The sequence below is a fragment of the Anolis sagrei genome, chromosome 6 (genome assembly GCF_037176765.1).
Source record: "Anolis sagrei isolate rAnoSag1 chromosome 6, rAnoSag1.mat, whole genome shotgun sequence".
NCBI classification, from domain to species: domain Eukaryota; kingdom Metazoa; phylum Chordata; class Lepidosauria; order Squamata; family Dactyloidae; genus Anolis; species Anolis sagrei.
Window position 1 is genome coordinate 123,387,008 of NC_090026.1, and position 17,613 is coordinate 123,404,620.

A 17,613-nucleotide genomic window follows, 5' to 3' on the forward strand; every position below is an offset into this window, starting at 1 on the left:
ATTATTTCTCTTTCTGAGCAGCAAGTCAGTGTAGTCTCATTGAGGGAGATTGCTTGAAGAAGAAGTAAAACAACCAATCCAACTCAATCCAACTTCCATTTTTTTTCTAGCCAAAGTCTATCATTTGGGACAGAAAAACACGTCTGGTGATAAGTTTTGCATTTAAACCATATCCTCCACATTTTACAGATGAAAACCATGACACATGTGGCTAAGCAGCATTAGAGTGTGGTTAAGATAGTGAAGGTAACCTAATGAGGAAGAAGAGACTGCAGCAGTTGGCTTTTGCTTGAGCCCACTGGGAAGGGAACCATCATGCCTGCACCTCTCCTCCTTGCTAAGCAAATTGAGTACAAACTCCCTTTGCATTTTGAAAAGAAATGCTATGCAAAGTGTAAATGTATGCCTCCCAAAAGTCCCTCTGGGTGGGGAAATCACGGGGATTCAAAAATATTCCTGCCCTGGACTTCTGAAAAATCCCCAGATTCTTTTTTTCATGTCAGTAGCAACTTGAGACATTGCAAGTTGCTTCTGTTGTGAGAGAATTGGTCGTCTACAAGGATGTTGTCCAGGGGATGCCCAGATGTTTGATGTTTTACCATTCTGTGAGAGGCTTATTTCATGTCCCCACATGGGAAGCTAGAGCTCAACCCCGCTCCCCAGATTCGAACCGCCAACCTCTCGGTCAACCAGTTCAACTGGCACAAGAGTTTAACCCATCCGATTACTATGCAACAAGCAATAATTTTAAAGTCTCTTTTCTTGTATTGTGATCTCTTTTAGAGACAGAGGCTAAACTGGGGATTTTTTTTGTTTTACGTTTTATTTGTGAATATAATTCAGAGAAAATGACTGATTTGAAAGGCTAAGAACAATTAGTGGGCCCTTGGTATCAACTGGATTAGGCTCCAGGATCATTATCACCACTGCTTTTGGATACCAAAATCCAAGAATGCTCAAATCCCTTTATACAGAATAGCACAATAAAATGGGGATCGTGATACAAAATGGCAAAAATTAGAATTTGGGGGAGGGCACACGACACAAGGACATTCAAGCCATGGAAGTTGAATCTGTGGATACAGAATCCATGGATGCAGAAGGCTGACTGCACTCACAAGCTTTCTGCAGGAACAATGAGAAACTACAATTTCCAGACTGAATACTAGACATGACTCTAGCTCTTTTAAGGGAATTTCAGAAGGTGTTGCTTGTCACAGAGCAAGGGGACAGGGAATTTTTTTTGGTGCAATTCCCTCTTTTACAACACCCTTAAAGACACAGGACTACAATTTTTCATTTAAACAGTGCTGGTTTTCAACTGTGAAATGTTGGAGGATTGTGTTCACTATCTTTTGTTTTCTACCTGAGAAAATTACCACCATAATGAGTTGGATTCAGATGAAAATCGGATGATGAACAGACTTGCTAAAATCCATGGGACCTAAATCCCTTGTGAATGCAATAGGTCTACTTTAAGTACAGCTACATCTGGGTCTAATCCAGTGGTTTTGAATCTGTGATTCGTGGACCACCAATGGTCCACAAGAACTAAAATATGGTCCGTGGCCTCACCGTTACTACACCATTGCAATGAGAGCAACTCGTCCTGTGAAATCCTCTTATAGTGCTGCAGCTGATTAAATATGATTTTCTGTGGGCGAGCAGATGGTGACTACTAGATGGCATATATTCTGTATCAGCACCAAGAGCTGATGTGGTCTATCCAATGCAATTTTCTGAATCAGCACCCCAAATAACCAAACCAAATAAAAAACTGATTCGTAACCCTTTTGGTACTAATGTTGGAGAGTAGTCCCTGGTCAAAGTGTTTCCTGGCTAAGGGGTCCCTAGTCAAAATAAGGTTGGGAACTACTGGTCTAATCCAATGAACCTGTGCTACCATTTTTTTTGTCGTGTCAGGAGCAACTTGAGAAACTGCAAGTCACTTCTGGTGTGAGAGAATTGGCCGCCTGCAAGGACGTTGCCCAGGGGATGCCAGGATGATTTTGATGTTTTTTAATCATCCTTGTGGGAGGCGTCTCTCATGTCCCCGTATGAGGAGCTGGAGCTGATAGAGGGAGCTCATCCGCCTCTCCCCAGATTCGAACCTGTGACCTGTCGGTCTTCAGTTCTGCCAGCACAGGGGTTTAACCCACTGCGCCACCGGGGGCTACCATGCCATTGTTGTTCATGGATATTACTGAAACGAACAAGAATAATACATACTCTTATAAATACCTCCCCGTGTGCTGTTCCTAATGTATAAATTGGACAAGACCATGACTATTTAAAAAAAGTAATACCAATGGAATAAGGCCACTGAAATGCATGGCTCATGAAAAATTGCCATGACTGTGTGAAAGAATTCAGCTCTTCAAAACGACAGCAGGTGCTTCTATGGTTATGAGCAGATAATAATGTATGGGTGTACCTGCACCTCATTAAAATATAGCCCATTGATTGTTTGTTCACTTTAATTATCTGTATCTATTTAAAAGGTTGCAAAGGGGTATGGTTTTCAACAGGAAAATTATGAAAATATCATATCCTCAAACCACCCAGTGATAATCCTATTTAAGGACTTACAGCCCGCTTTTCAATTTAAATGAGTTCGTGAAGTGGACAACTTAAAAAATTATTATAGTGGAGGGGGAAAAAAACCCTTCTAAATGAATAAAATTTCCACAGCAATATGAGACTGCTTCAGTTTGGAAGCTGCAAAATGGGAACCAGTTACAATGCAGGATTATTCTGATGTCAGTTGGGTGAAGGAGAAGCTAAGATGACGACCATTAGGTCAATGTAAGAGAGAGCTTTATTGAAATAAATGTACTCTCAAACAAGAAAGGTTTAGCTTGCTCTTGTTGCATGCCTTTCAGTCATTTGTCATGGATTCCTATCATAAGATTTTCTAGTGTTGAGACTCTCCCAGTGGGTTTCCATGGCTGAACAGGGAACTGAACCCTGATTCCAGAGTTGTAGTCCAGTACTCAAACCACTCCACCACAATGGCTCTCATTTACCTACAAAAGTATTATGAGATTCCACTTAAACCTTAGGAAGAACTTCCTGACTGTGAGAGCTGTTCAGCAGTGGAACTCTCTGCCCCAGAGTGTGGTGGAAGCTTCTTCTTTGGAAGCTTTTAAACAGAGGCTGGATGGCCATCTGTCGGGGGTGCTTTGAATGCAATTTTCCTGCTTCTTGGCAGGGGGTTGGACTGGATGGCCCATGAAGTCTCTTCCAATTTTATGATTCTTTGAAACCTCAAGGAATGAAAATGGATCTTGTACAGGACACCCAACTCCATTATTGATTAATTGAGACTTTCTACTAACAACAGCAACAGCCATTGGTGTTATATTATCTTCCTATGGTTGGAGAGAAGCAACAGAAGTGTTGACTTATGTGCTCTTAAAATGTCTTGAAAACAATGCTTTGACCTGTTCTACTTGACCTTAGACCTTACTTTGTTGTTGTGTACTGTCAAGACAATTCTGACTCATCTCAACCCTATTATGGGATTGTTTTTGCAAGAACTGTTCAGAGAGGAGTTTGGCATTGCCTTTCTCCAAAGCCAAGAAATGTAATTTGCCAAAGGTCACCTAATGGGTTTCCATGGCCAAATGGAGATTCAAGCCCTACTCTTCTAGAGCAGTAGTTGAATATTCAAAGCAGTGTCCCCAACAATATAGGGTTTGCAATTATTTGTGGTTTCAAGGTCTTAGAATGTGTCCCCCACAGATACGTTGGTCCTACTGTCTACTGTATGCCCAACACATACTGGTTACTCTTGAACAGCTATCTAAAATATATCCAATATACTGCTATGATTTCCTATATGTTGCTGTATGCTGTGAATGGGTAAACTTCTGGAAGTGTAGTTTTCTGGGCTCTGTTTTTGGACCCAGATTGCACAGCTTAAAGTTGATATCTTGCCAGGCAAATTCTTAAATAAACTACTACCTTCAAGTCACTCATGCCTCCATTCTGGAGCACTAAATAGTTCCAGTGAATCCACTCTGAGTTATAGTCTGAAATTTAAGCTATCTCAAGTGCTGAACTTGGATAGTGAACACCTTGAGAAGAGTCTCCATCCTATTAACTCCTTTTTCTGCTAATGATGGGACAATAGGTTTGAGCTATAGAGACTCTAAATTTGTTATAAGTATGCCCAATTGCAAACTGAAATTGGAAGCATCTGTAGTAGTTTGGGAGGCTGGAACGCATTTGGCATCAATTTACACCATCATCTCTGCACAGTTCTCCATGCCATTAGCATCCCCAAATGAATGAATCATACTTAGAAGTTTGGGGGTGGACTATTTACTTCGACAGATATGCACTAAATTGCTCATAATCAAATGGCTGTATGGCTGCATGATGAAGTCTCCTTTAATAGCATGCTTATCTTTCTCATTGACTGAGCTGGCCTGATATCTAAAAGGGTCAAGGAAAGGAGAAGAAGTCACAACAGGGCTTGGAAAAGTTTTTTTTTTGGGATTACAGCTCCCCAAATTTCCCAAATCTCCATTTGATATGAGGTGTTGTAGTCCCAACAACTAACCTTTGCAAACTTTGAGCAAAATCCTAGAAAAATTTGATTGAGGGGCAGAAAAGCAGGATGAAGACTGGAAGGATAGAAAGAGGCGTAATTCTAGCAGGTCCAGCCCTATCCTTAGACAGAGTCACGTCCAGCAGCATGTTGTGTGCCACAAAAGGAAACAAACACAATTTTTTTTGTTATCACTGTGTTTGATAGACTCAGTCAAGGACAAGGCTCTGAATTTGCAAGACCTTTACTGGGGTTGTCTTGGAGATGTCTCACTTATAGGACCACCATAACGTCTTTTTAATTTTTCACTGCTTCACCACTTATGGCATTTGACACTCGTTAAACTAGACATACAGGGATGCATTTCTTACCATACTTATCAGTTGACTTGTGTGTCTACTGATCGGCCTAGTGGTTAATGGAGAGCCAGCGTGGTGAAATGGTTTCAACATTAGATTATAACTTTGAAGACTAGGCTTTGAACCCCTGCTCAGCTATGAAACTTGGTGACCTTGTGCAAATCAAACTCTCTCAGCCTCAGATGAAGGCAGTGGCAAACCTCTTTTGAGCAAATCTTGGCAAGAAAACCCTGTGACAAATTCACCTTAGGGTCACCATAGGTAAAAAACAACTTGAAGGTACACAATGATTACAACAATGGTCAGTCTCAAGGCTTCTGTGCTTCATTCTTAAGGAAGAAACTTAACTTGAACTAGATAGCACTTCATAGAATCATGGAGTTGGAAGAGACCACATGGGCCATCTAGTCCAACCCACAAAAGCATAATGTCTGACAGATGGTCATCCAACCTCTCTTTAAAAGCCCTTAAAGAAAGAGTTTCCACCAAACTCCAAGGCAGAGTTCCACTGTTGAACTGCTCTCACCATTAGGAAATACTTCCTAACGTTCAGGTGGAATCTCCTTTCCTGTAGTTTGAAGCCATTGTTCCATGTCCTAGTCTCCAGGGCAGCAGAAAACAAGCTTGCTCTTTCCTCCGTATGACTTCCCCATACAACTTGATCCACGACCCTCATCATGTCTCCTCTCAGCCTTCTGTGCTTCAGGCTAAACATGCACAGACCTTTCAGCTTTTCCTCATAGGGCTTGTTCTCCAGACCCTTGATCATTTTGGTCAACCTCCTCTGGATACATTCCAGATTAGAGTAAACATCGCCCTTCAACTGTGGTGCTCAGAGTTGAACACAGTGTAATTCCAGGTGTGGTCTGATCAAGGCAGAATAGAGGGGTATCATGACTTCCATGGATCTAGACAATAGAAGGGTATAATGACTTCCATGGATCTAGACAATATTTATGCAGCACAAAATCCCATTGGCTTTTTTTTGCTGCTGCATGACATTGTTGGTTCATGTTTAACTTGTTATCCATGAGGACTCCAAGATCTTTTTCACACGTATTGCATGTAATCCAAGAAAACTCTTCTGTAGGTATGTAAAAGCCAGCAGAAATAAGCCATAGGGCTTTTTTGTATTGGCCTCTGCATTATGGGTTCCCCCCAATGAAAGGAAGGGAATGGAGGAGTAGCAGTCTAAAACTTCTGGAAGGCCATAGGCTCTTCACCGCATGGACTCCTACCACACAGCCTATTAGGGAATACTAGGAGAAAGTATATGTCTTTTAGAAGGTGAATTGATTAGGCAAGCCTTGGCCCACCTATTGAAGCATCACTGAAATAAATAGAATTGACTAGCTTCTTCTTTGATACTGCCTCACTTCCATCTGGAGAGATGACAACCACATTTTAAAATATAATAATCAATGAGTTGTTCAACTGTGTTCTGCCCCGAACGACAAACCCTGCTCTTTTCAATACATATATATATATATTTTCCAATCCTGACAAAAAGCATTACATTTTTAAAAACACGGCTGGACGAAATGTACTGCAACTAGACAGAAAACAATTACGTGCAAATATGGCACAATCATGCATGAGGAAGGGAACACAAAATGCAGACTGAAATGCTCCAGCACAGGCAGAACGCAAATGAATGTCATGTTCACAAACAAGGGAGTTTTGTAAATCAGCATATTAATGAAAACATCTCCAGTTGCAAAGCTACCATACGGAAAGGCATGTTATGGCTGCGAAATGCAAACTCTTTCCTCTAAACACTTGTGTGATTGCAACTAAATATGAATGACCAAAACATAATCTGTGACAACTCCGAGCATCATTCTAAGAAAGACTTTATGGGGAGCTGGGCCTGTATGTTTTTATTGCAAACATTTTTTTCATCTCCCTTCCCATTTAGTAATGCATTATTTCAATGCATTTTGTCCAGTCATGTTTTAAATTCAGTGGAAATGTGCATTTTCATTTTACGAACTTGAACTTGGAAATGTTTGCATTTACATCCACCTAATCCTAAACCCCTGAAAACAGAGCACAATATGGAACACTGGAAACATAGGAAGAAATGGCAAAAGCTTTGAAAACATACGTGGAAGAAAGTTATAACTCAATTCCTGCTGGCCAATTACTTTAGGAGCTGTACACCAAAATGTAACTTTCTCAAGCACTGGGTGAAGCTGGAACTATGCTGCCATACAATGCAGTTTGAAGTGCATTGTGCGTGTCTGCAATGACCATTTAATGCATTTTAAACTGCATTATATGGTGGTCTAGATCCGGTCCAAGTAGGTAACAGGCCAACACTTCCCCAGCTATCTTCAAACTTTTCAGCACACTGGGATTTATCACAAGCATTTACTCCACAGACACAACATGCCATTAGCAAGAAACGGAAACCCAACGAAGTTACTAGTAGTGAATGACGATTGTGCAAAATCTTTGCTATTGTGTTGGTGCAAAACACTCACAAGCTATGTAGGCAATAAAACGCCACATGCCCAATGACATGTAAAACTGGAAATGTAGGCATTTGGGAAAGCAAAGATTTGGGCATATTTATGCAGCAATGACCTCCATGTCAGGAGGGCTCTGAATCCACTTCAGGTTTGAGGTGCTTAAGGAGCTGGACCCAATTTATTTAGGGTGGAAGGCATCCCATGGGTTGTTCACTTTCCACCCTATCTACCAAAATAAGACCTACCCTGAAAAATAAGGCCTGGCATGATTTTTCAGATTTTTGAGGATGCTCAAAATATAAGCCCTACTTCAAAAATAAGCCTAGTTACAATGAAATAAAATATATCATTTTTGGGAAATAGATATCCACTGAAAATAAACCCTAACATATCTTTTGGAGTCAAAATTAACACAAGACCCTGTCTTATTTGCAGGAGAACGGGTTATATGCTTAAGATGGGTTGTTGTAGGGTTTTTTGGGCTATATGGCCATGTTCTAGAGGCATTCTCTCCTGACGTTTCACCTGCATCTATGGCAAGCATCCTCACTACCTCTGAGGATGCTTGCCATAGATGCAGGCGGAACGTCAGGAGAGACGTTTTGAACAAAAAGTTGGTGGTTCCAATCTAGGGAGCGGAGTGAGTTCCTGCTGTTAGCCACAGCTACTTAGCAGTTCGAAAACATGCAAATGTTAGTAGATTAATAGGAACCGCTTCTGTAGGAAGGTAATGGCACTCCATGCAGCCATGCTGGCCACATGAACTTGGAGGTGTCTATGGACAATGCTGGCTCTTTGGCTTAGAAATGGAAATGAGCCCCACCCCCCAGTGTTAATGTCAGAGGAAACCTTTTATCTTTACCTTACAACTTCTCCTAGTTTGTACATTCTTCCTCATTTATAATTTTCACCATTTGGACCTAGTCTAATGCTGCTAGGTCACACATGTCCTGGCTTTCATTTGTGAAATATCAGAGGATCTGATGCGACCAGATATAACCTCAGCCTGAAATGGATTTATAAATGGATGCAGGAGAAGCCATGCAGTGGGGAATTTCACTAAGGAAATAGCACTCAAGGCTGAAGCCTACAAGCAAGCAGAATGGTTTTGTGAAATGAAGAGATGGTATTTTGCAACATACGCCATTACTGATTGTTTCATGGGCAGCGTAGGATGGAAGAAAAAAACCCAACAGCCCAAACAGAATGAATGAATGAATGAATGAATGGATAGATAGATAGATGGATGGATGATGGTTTTGAAGACATGCGGCTGGATGTTGATGGACACATGGGCTTCAACGATGGATCTTGTTGGGGAGGGGTTCCATTGAATCTTACCCTCATCCCTTCAAATCTTGAGAGTGCTCTTAAAGGCCTCAGAGCTCTGAGGGTCCTAAGGGATTTAATGGGACCAATTTCGGAGTATCCAAGAGTACTAGCTATGAGGCTTACTAATGAGACCTGAATGGAGACACAAAACGGGGGAGAAAAGAAGTCCACACTATTAGCACAGGTCCTACCATTTAGCTTTTGTTTTCCGTGTTTTCACCTGCAAAGATAAAGCTGGTTAATCAATAGATGAAAAAAGAACCTAAAAGGGAGGAAAATGTGACATTAACCCAGAAATACTAGCAAAATAAGAGCAGCCACAAGTACCACAATTTTCCCCATGCCTCATGATATAGAACCATTGATTTCCAAGGCAAAATGAAACCATAAGTTTTTGGTTGGAAGTTATATATTGAACTCATTCTGGTTGGAATCCTATCCATAAATGTTGTCTACTTTCACTAAAGTGGCCACATGGAGCTCTGGCTGCTGTCAAATGCTGTTTGCAAATGGTCCAAAAAGAGGACACGAATGATGTCAATAATGGGGGGTTGTTTGAAGCATAAACTTTTTAGGTGATTTAAAAAAATACTCGGTAACTGAATAGAAACAATTTGCAATGTAGGCGCATCTCCCAATTTAAAATTATGTGAATGCTAATTCTGTGCTGTCAAGAAGATCTGCTTTATAAGGACTAAAACATTGATTATTACTCCTTTTAAAAATGAGGTTGACAATGCCAATTAAATTGTCACTCAAATGTTTATTAATAAATCTCCAGAGTATCAGATTAAAAAAATAAAACATAATGCTAATGGATCTCTGTTTATAGTGTTAGGCCTTTCTTTAAGGTATTATGATACATTAAAGTTATCTGAACTACACAGGTATGTCAGTTTCATTCCACTTAAAGTGCTGTGGCTCCAATCTTAAAGAAACCAGGAATATTCACCTTGGTGAGGTACTCAGAAAGTACCTACAGAAGAGTAGAATGGGCATTAAATCTATTTCGTTCTATGATATAGGCATGTACAGTAGAGTCTTGCTTATCCAACATAGATGGGTCGGCAGAACATTGGATAAACGAAAACATCAAATAATACGGAGTCACCTACTGTTTTCTATCTGATGCGGATCTAGACAACTAGAATACTAACAACAGGGACTCAAAGGGTTAAGGCAAGGCAATGCCCTGGGGCTAGAGCAGCCCAGCAGAAAGTTCCCGGATGCAGAAGAGGAGCGTGGAAATCACCAAGGGAAGGAGGGAGGACGTTTCCACTTCTGGTCCTGCCTCTTTTTCCCCTTTTCTACCCCGTCCTCCTTGTCCTGCCTTTTTCACTTATTGGGAATAGAGGGAAAGTTGGGGCGCACTCCTTTAATTGAAGGGGAAATGCTGGAGGAAAAGGCAGGCTTTGGATAAGAACATTTGATAAGACGGAATGTCAGATAAGTGAAGGTTGGATAAGCGAGACTCTACTGTATTCTAGTTACTTTGGGATCTATAGTTCTAGGAAGTGGACTATAGCATCCAGAATTTCAAGCCCTTCAGCCAAATGACCCATGGGATGGAGCCACAACAACTAAAGTTGTACAAATCTGATATAACCACATAGCGTGCATCAATCTCGATTTTGCTCTTTATGACTAGTAGACGAAGCTGCCATAGGCCACTGTAATGAAAGACTTGATGGCTTATTCCCTGTGAAAAGAGAAGAGAAGGCATTGGTTATTTTGGATGCACACACTCCATAGACACTGAAAATGGACAACCCTTACCCTTATGCTTTCAAATCGGGATAAGGCTCGGAGAGGCCTCATGGCCCTCAGCGTCCTGAGAGATTTCATAGCAGCCAGGTGGTCATAACCGAGAACTGTTGCTATCTGGCAAATAACTGAAATCTGTGCAGATCGAATGGAATTTGGAAATTATTGGTCAAAATGAGAAACAAAGGGGGAAAGAAAGGAGGAAAAGCACACATACACAGATAGAAAAACACACAGATGAAAATAACACATTTAGGGAAGATTTCAAGAACCAGGAAAGATTTGTTTGATTATTTTGAAGATGCAAAGTGTGAATGAATGTGGGTTATGTTACCAACTGATGGATTGCTCCTGCATGATGCAATATGCAACCCACTGACAATAGAGCTTTGGGAAGGTTTTGGGAAAACTAAAGTTCCCAGAATTGCTTAGCCAACATAGGCTGGGAGATTTGGGGAACTGTAATCCAAAGAGAAAGCCTTCCAAAGCTCTGCTCCATATAAGTTGGACTGAAAGTTTAAGTTGAGACATTTTTATTTGAACACTGGAACCAATGGAAAAATGCTACTTTCTCCACTCCCCAATATATTCAAACGGAGAAAAACAGATTGCCTAAGGCTTGCATAGCTTGGCCTCATGCCAGTGGGGTAGTGAATCCATAATGAGGTTCTGAACTGACCATAAAGGAGCTCTCAGAGTTATAGAGTTGGAAGAGTCCAACCCCCTGCCATGTAGGAACACCCATTCAAAACACTCTCGACAGTCATCCAGCCTCTGCTTAAAACCTCCAGAGAAGAAAACTTGTTGTTGTTTATTCATTCAGTTGCTTCCAACTCTTCATGACCTCATGAACCAGCCCAGGTCAGAGCTCCCTATCTCCTGTGGCCACCCCCAGGTCCACTTCAAGCATACCATCTCTCCATCTTGGCCTTGGTCTGCCCCTCATCCTTTTTCCTTCCATTTTCCCCAGTATCATTGTCTTCTCCTAGTTTTCATGTCTTTGCATTATGGGGCCAAACTACTTCATCTTTGCCTCTAATATCCTCCCCTCCAGTGAGCAGTTGTGTTTTATTTCCTGGAGTATGGAGACGAAGACTACCTCCCTCTAAGGTAGCCTATTCTGCCACCAAACAACTCCCACCACCAGGAAGTTTTTCCGAATGTATAGGTGGAGTCTCCCTTCCTGCAATCTCCCCTTGGGGAGATAAAGCGGTGTATAAATAATATAAGAATAAGAATAGATCAGTGAAGCAGCAGAAAACAAGCTTGCTTCATACTCAACAGGACATACATTCAAATATTTTAATATGGCCATCATGTTGCCTCTCAGCCTGCTTTTCTTCAAACTAAATCTAACTAGTTCCCTAAGCTTGGCCTGGATCAACACTGCATTATAATGCCCATACAGACCCATGTAGATCCAGCCTTGGCTTCCAGACCTTTTACCATTTTGGTTGCCCTTTTCTGGACACATTTCAACTTGTCCAATTCCTTCTTGAATGGTGGTGCTCAGAACTGCATGCAGCATTATTCCAGGTGACTACGACTCTCTCCAATCTAGGCACTCTCCAGGGTGCTGAATCTATTTCACAGGTTGGGTTAAGAGTTTAGGTAACTCCTTTAAAGTGAGTTCCAGAACCCATGGTGGTCCTTGGCTACACTGTCAATCCCTGCAGCATTAATTTCTCAAATATGTGGCACAGAACCCCTCTTTGTTGCAAAGTTTTCTAGGACACCTTATGCGATGATCTCAGGCACTTGAGAGACTCTCTCCTCTACAGTGAACAGAGAGCACCCTATGAAGCACATCAAACAGTCCCTTTGCAGGAAGGCTGACCTAGCTGCCTCTCCAGAAAATTGCCTCCCCATTCCTGACCTCATTGGTGAACCTGTATTAACCTTCAACTGAATGAGTTCGATAAATTAGCAAGTCACACAGAATGAAACAGACACCTCAAATTCCACTACAAATGCACAGCAGTTCTTAGACTTAGGGACGGACGTGTTTTTAGGCTTCAGAACTGAAGGCTACAGCGGTTGGCAACTCTTTTCCAGAAAGAGAGACAGCCCATAGGTGCAGACAAGATGTCTAAACATGCCGCTGTTGATTTTGGAAGTATTTTTGTTTCTCCCTGTCAAATGTTATTTCTATGAGCAGGCTCAATGCTATAGCCTCGGCGTTGTGGTCTTGATTAAATGTGACCTGGGAAGATATTTTTAAATAATCAAACAGCTTTCAAAATCCTTGCTGACTGCCCCACATTGCCCAGGCAAACGGGGAAGTCAGCGTTTTCTCCAAGAGAGACCCCCTCCCTCCCACCCAGCCTCCAACACTTCTCCGGTGCAAGCTTGTTAAGACCTGATTCTTTCCAACACATCTGCTTGATCCTCTCTCTTCCTATGAATGTCACATCCATAATCCCATCCTGCAGGAATGTCACGCAGCAGAGGTCTAAATTTCAAAAACACTGTGCGCTTTAAAATAATTTTTATGTTCGTCTCAAATCTGAAAGGTGTAAGTCTGCCATCATTACTGAACTGACTTTCCGCCTCTGCAAATGCTAAGGGAGGGCAGCCACATAGAGAGCACAGTTACAAAAGAAAAGCAAAGTAAGATCTGAAATGCTCCGTAACTTAGGTGGCCAGCAACTCTAAGGCAATTTCCTATTGAACAAGTACAGCAGTCTGATCCTACTTCAATTGCCTGGGAAGGAATCCCACTGGAGCATTGCAACACACCCAAATGCCTGGGAGTCACTCTGGACCGTGCTCTTACCTATAAGAAGCACTGCCTGAACATCAAGCAAAAAGGGGGTGCTAGAAACAATATCATACGAAAGCTGACTGGCACAACCTGGGGATCACAACCAGACACAGTGAAGACTTCTGCCCTTGCCCTATGCTGCTCTGCTGCTGAGTACGCATGCCCAGTGTGGAACACATCTCACCACGCTAAAACAGTGGATGTGGCTCTTAATGAGACATGCCGCATTATCACGGGGTGTCTGCGCCCTACACCACTGGAGAAATTACACTGCTTAGCCGGTATTGCACCACCTGACATCTGCCGGGAAGTAGCAGCCAATAGTGGAAGGACCAAGGCAGAGACATCTCCAGCTCATCCTCTGTTTGGGTATCAGCCAGCATGTCAACGACTTAAATCAAGAAATAGTTTTCTAAGATCTACAGAGACACTCGCTGGATCATCTCAGCAAGTGAGAGTCCAAAAGTGGCAGGCTCAAACCCAGAACCTCAACCAATGGCTGATACCAAATGAGAGACACAGAAAAGGGCACACAGAAAACTGGGCGACTTGGAAGGAACTGAACAGTCTGCGCTCTGGCACCACGAGATGCAGAGCCAACCTCAAGAAATGGGGCCACAAAGTGGAATCCACGATATGCGAGTGTGGAGAAGAGCAAACCACTGACCACCTATTATGATGCAACCTGAGCCCTGCCACATGCACAATGGAGGACCTTCTTGCAGCAACACCAGAAGCACTCCAAGTGGCCAGATACTGGTCAAAGGACATTTAATCAACTACTAAACCCGCAATTTTTGTATTTTGTCTGTCTGGTTTTTTTTTTTGTTCTGTTAGAAATGTAATATAATTGACTGGTTACTCTGACATGACAAATAAATACTTCAATTGCCATAGTGTATCCTATGGAATCCTGAGATTTGTAGTTTTTTGGGGGTAACCAGTGCTCTGTGGCTGGGAAATGTAACCCCCCTCCCATGAAACTATAAATCCCAGGATTCCATGGCATGGAGCCACGACAGTAAAAGTGATATCAAAGTGCTATCACTGTGTATTAGAAAGGAGGACTAGATTAAGAAAAGCAATCCAGGTTGTGCAGGCCTGCTCTATGGATTTGTCCAAGTGTTACCTTTTTAATTGGTAAATTTTAAAAGCCCCTGAACTATTTGTAATTGGTGCTGTTTCAAAAGGAAAATTGCTGTATATACTCGAGTATAAGCTGAGTTTTTCAGTCCTTGTTTTAGGCTGAAAATGCCCCCCTCGGTTTATACTTGATTCAAAGTTATTTATTATTTCACTGAGTTATTATTATTTTCATTACATTTATTATTTTGCTCTATTTATTATTATTACATTTACATTACTTTACTCTATTATCATTATTTTTATTACATGTATTATTTTACTCGATTTTTTCTTGTTTTCTGCTTCCCTGGAGACTAGGACACGAAACAATGGCTTCAAACTACAAGAAAGGAGATTCCATCTGAACATGAGGAAGAACTTCCTGACTGTGACAGCCGTTCAGCAGTGGAACTCTCTGTGCTGGAGTGTGGTGGAGGCTCCTTCTTTGGAAGCTTTTAAACAGAGGCTGGATGGCCATCTGATCAGGGGTGATTTGAATGCAATATTCCTGCTTCTTGGCAGAATGGGGTTGGACTGGATGGCCCATGAGGGCTCTTCCAACTCTTTGATTCTATGATTCTATGATTTGTTATTATTTTTATTACATTTATTATTTTTCTCTATTTATTATTGTTATTATTGCATTTCAATTATTTTACTCTATTATTATTATTATTATTATTTGAAACACAACAGGATGAGTTCACAGCAGACACTCTGCTAGCTGTTGAATTGGATAACACATCGGACACTTCCCAAGTGTCTAGGACTGTGTGATGTATTGGCGAATAATGCATGCAGATCCCAGTAGGGTAGCCTTCTGCAGATGGCAGATGGTAATTGTGTTTAAATGCAGGCCAAGATCTTTAGGTGCTGCACCCAGTGTGCCGATCACCACTGGGACCACCTTTACTGGCTTGTGCCGGAGTCTTTGCAGTTAAAATCCTCATTTCGTGTCATCTTTTCCAGTTGTTTCTCTGCAATCCTGCTGTCACCTGGGATTGCGACATTGACAATCCACACTTTGTTTTTTAACATGATTGTGAGGTCAGAAGTATTATACTCCAAAACTCTGTCTGTCTGAATCTGAAAGTCCCAGAGGAGTTTGGCGTGTTCATTCTCTGTAACACTTTCCGGCTTGTGATCCCACCAGTTCTTTGTTGCAGGCAGATGGTATTATTATTATTATTATTGCATTTATTATTTTACTCTATTTATTATTATTGGAAGGATACGTAAGCACATTTACATTGAAGAAGGTTAGAATAATGGTTTAATCAGGGTTGGACAGTCTTATTTTAAATTACAGTTTTATGTAAATATTCAAAAACATTTAACCTACTCATGCCTCAACTAATGTAATTGTATTGGTATCTATTTTTATTTTGAAATTTACCAGTAGCTGCTGCATTTCCCACTCTCAGCTTATACTCGAGTCAGTACATTGGCTTATTTTTGGGTTAGCTTATACTGAAGTACAGGGTGTGGCAGCATAACTTCCTTTTTTTAAAATGCGCACCATTCAGTAGGTTGAAGACCTAGCGGAGTGCTAGTGGTCTCATTCGAGAAGCGGGAGTATAAAGTTTTGTCCTGACACAGTTCAGTTGCCATCATGCATTGGAACAGTGAGGACCGTGCTTTTGCCGTTGAGACCTACTTTTCGAGCGGATGTTCTGTGATCGCAACCCAGCGCAGCTTTCAGAATCACTTTAATTTAGCTCCATTGGCGCCTGTCCTGAACCAGAAATCAATTGTGACATGGGTCACTACATTCAGACAAACTGCAAGTGTGACAAGACAAAGAAGTGGAGTCCCTCGGCCCATTAGATCACCTGAGTACATTGTGGCAGTGAGAGCTTCAGTGTTGTGATCACTTCGGCATTCTGCGCGAAAACATGCAGTTTTGAAAAAGGGAAGTTATGCTGCTGCACCCTGTATATATAAGTATCTGATTAAATTTGTTATAATAGTGATTTCCTCCCAAATTGCTGAGAACAAGACAGGGTGGCCATCAAGTGCTCTTGTGAAAAACCAAATGCACTGGGCTTTACTTGTCCTGCGATCATCATTCAGGAGCAATTCCATCAAGAACCTCATAATCTACCAGAATCCATGTCAGAAGCTTCATGTTGTGTATTTGCCCTTTCTCTTCTCATCTTATCCTTTTTGTGTTGGGCCCTTTTAGATTGTAATCATGTGAACTGGGGCTGATTTGGGTTTTTTAAAAAATGACATTTAAGGTGCTCTCGTAGTCTTTCTAGTTGCGGCACAGTGTCTAAGTGCAATCTATCAAATTGTGCTGTCGCACGCTGGGCGTGTGCATAAGACTGTAGACAGGACATAAATTCCGTGTGACCAACGGGACGCTGGGGCTGCCTCAGATTAAAGGCCCTTGGATTTCCTTAAAACAGAGTCTTTAGATTGCTTAAAGGTTCAACAAGTTCTTTATTAATGAAAACAAACAGGTACTTTAAGGCTTTCTTAACAGTCTATTGGCTCTCTCTCAAGCTTGTCCACAGGGAACAGGCACTATCTTCTTAAGTGTAACTAATGGGGAAATCCTTAACTTCTAATCTGGGCAGTCTGTCTTTGCCTCTGTTGGCGTGGAGCCCCTGCACCCGGTACCAACTGCTCCTGGCTTCTGCGAGAGACCCTTACCAAGCAGAGCTTTGTAGACTTCCAGGGGCAAAGAACTCAGGTTTCCGTGAAGTCCTTCAGCAAAGGAGCTGTAAGGCTGTACAACCCCGGTCAGGTTGTAGGCTGTATATCTCCCTGGCCAAGCCACGGGACCTTTCTCCCCGTCCAAGCTGTAGAAGACGAAGCTTTCTACAGGAGCTCTTGTTATTATGTCCTGCATGGAAAACTTCTCTGTGTGGACTGAACCCAAAAAGGCTCCTATTCCCTCCAAAAACCCAAAAGGGGGCGGGAACAGGGAACCTAACTATAATTGACCTAACTAATCAATCATAGGCGGCTTGCCCTATGATTGCAGCCAAAAGAAGCCACCTATCTGCAGAGTCCCTGAAACTTAGGACTATAACAAACATTAAATGCAAAGCAAACAAAATAGGAGCTCCTGGTACAGCTGTACCTGCACACCAACATTGAGCTTCCTGACACAGCTCTGACTTTTGGCTACCGATTCCAGCTTTGAAAAGTCTGATTCTTGCCCAGTATTTATGTGTATCCCTGCTTTGACAGGAAAGGAGTATAAAGAAAGTTAAAGGTTCTGCCAGTAGA

At 41.8% G+C, this 17,613-nt stretch overlaps 1 protein-coding gene across 5 annotated transcripts in view; it reads right to left on the minus strand.

Moving 5' to 3' along the window:
* Positions 1-17,613, minus strand: part of LOC132778998 (sodium channel protein type 5 subunit alpha-like) — a 392,126-nt gene that overhangs the window by 23,616 nt on the left and 350,897 nt on the right. For 4 of the 5 annotated variants that reach the window (XM_067470381.1, XM_060782622.2, XM_067470377.1 and 1 more), the window contains one exon: positions 8,730-8,852. In XM_067470381.1, coding sequence (XP_067326482.1) covers positions 8,730-8,852 — 123 coding nt within the window. Of the gene's footprint in view, positions 1-8,729; positions 8,853-10,496; positions 10,620-17,613 lie in introns of all 5 variants that reach the window. The other variant, XM_067470379.1, reaches the window with a different exon arrangement.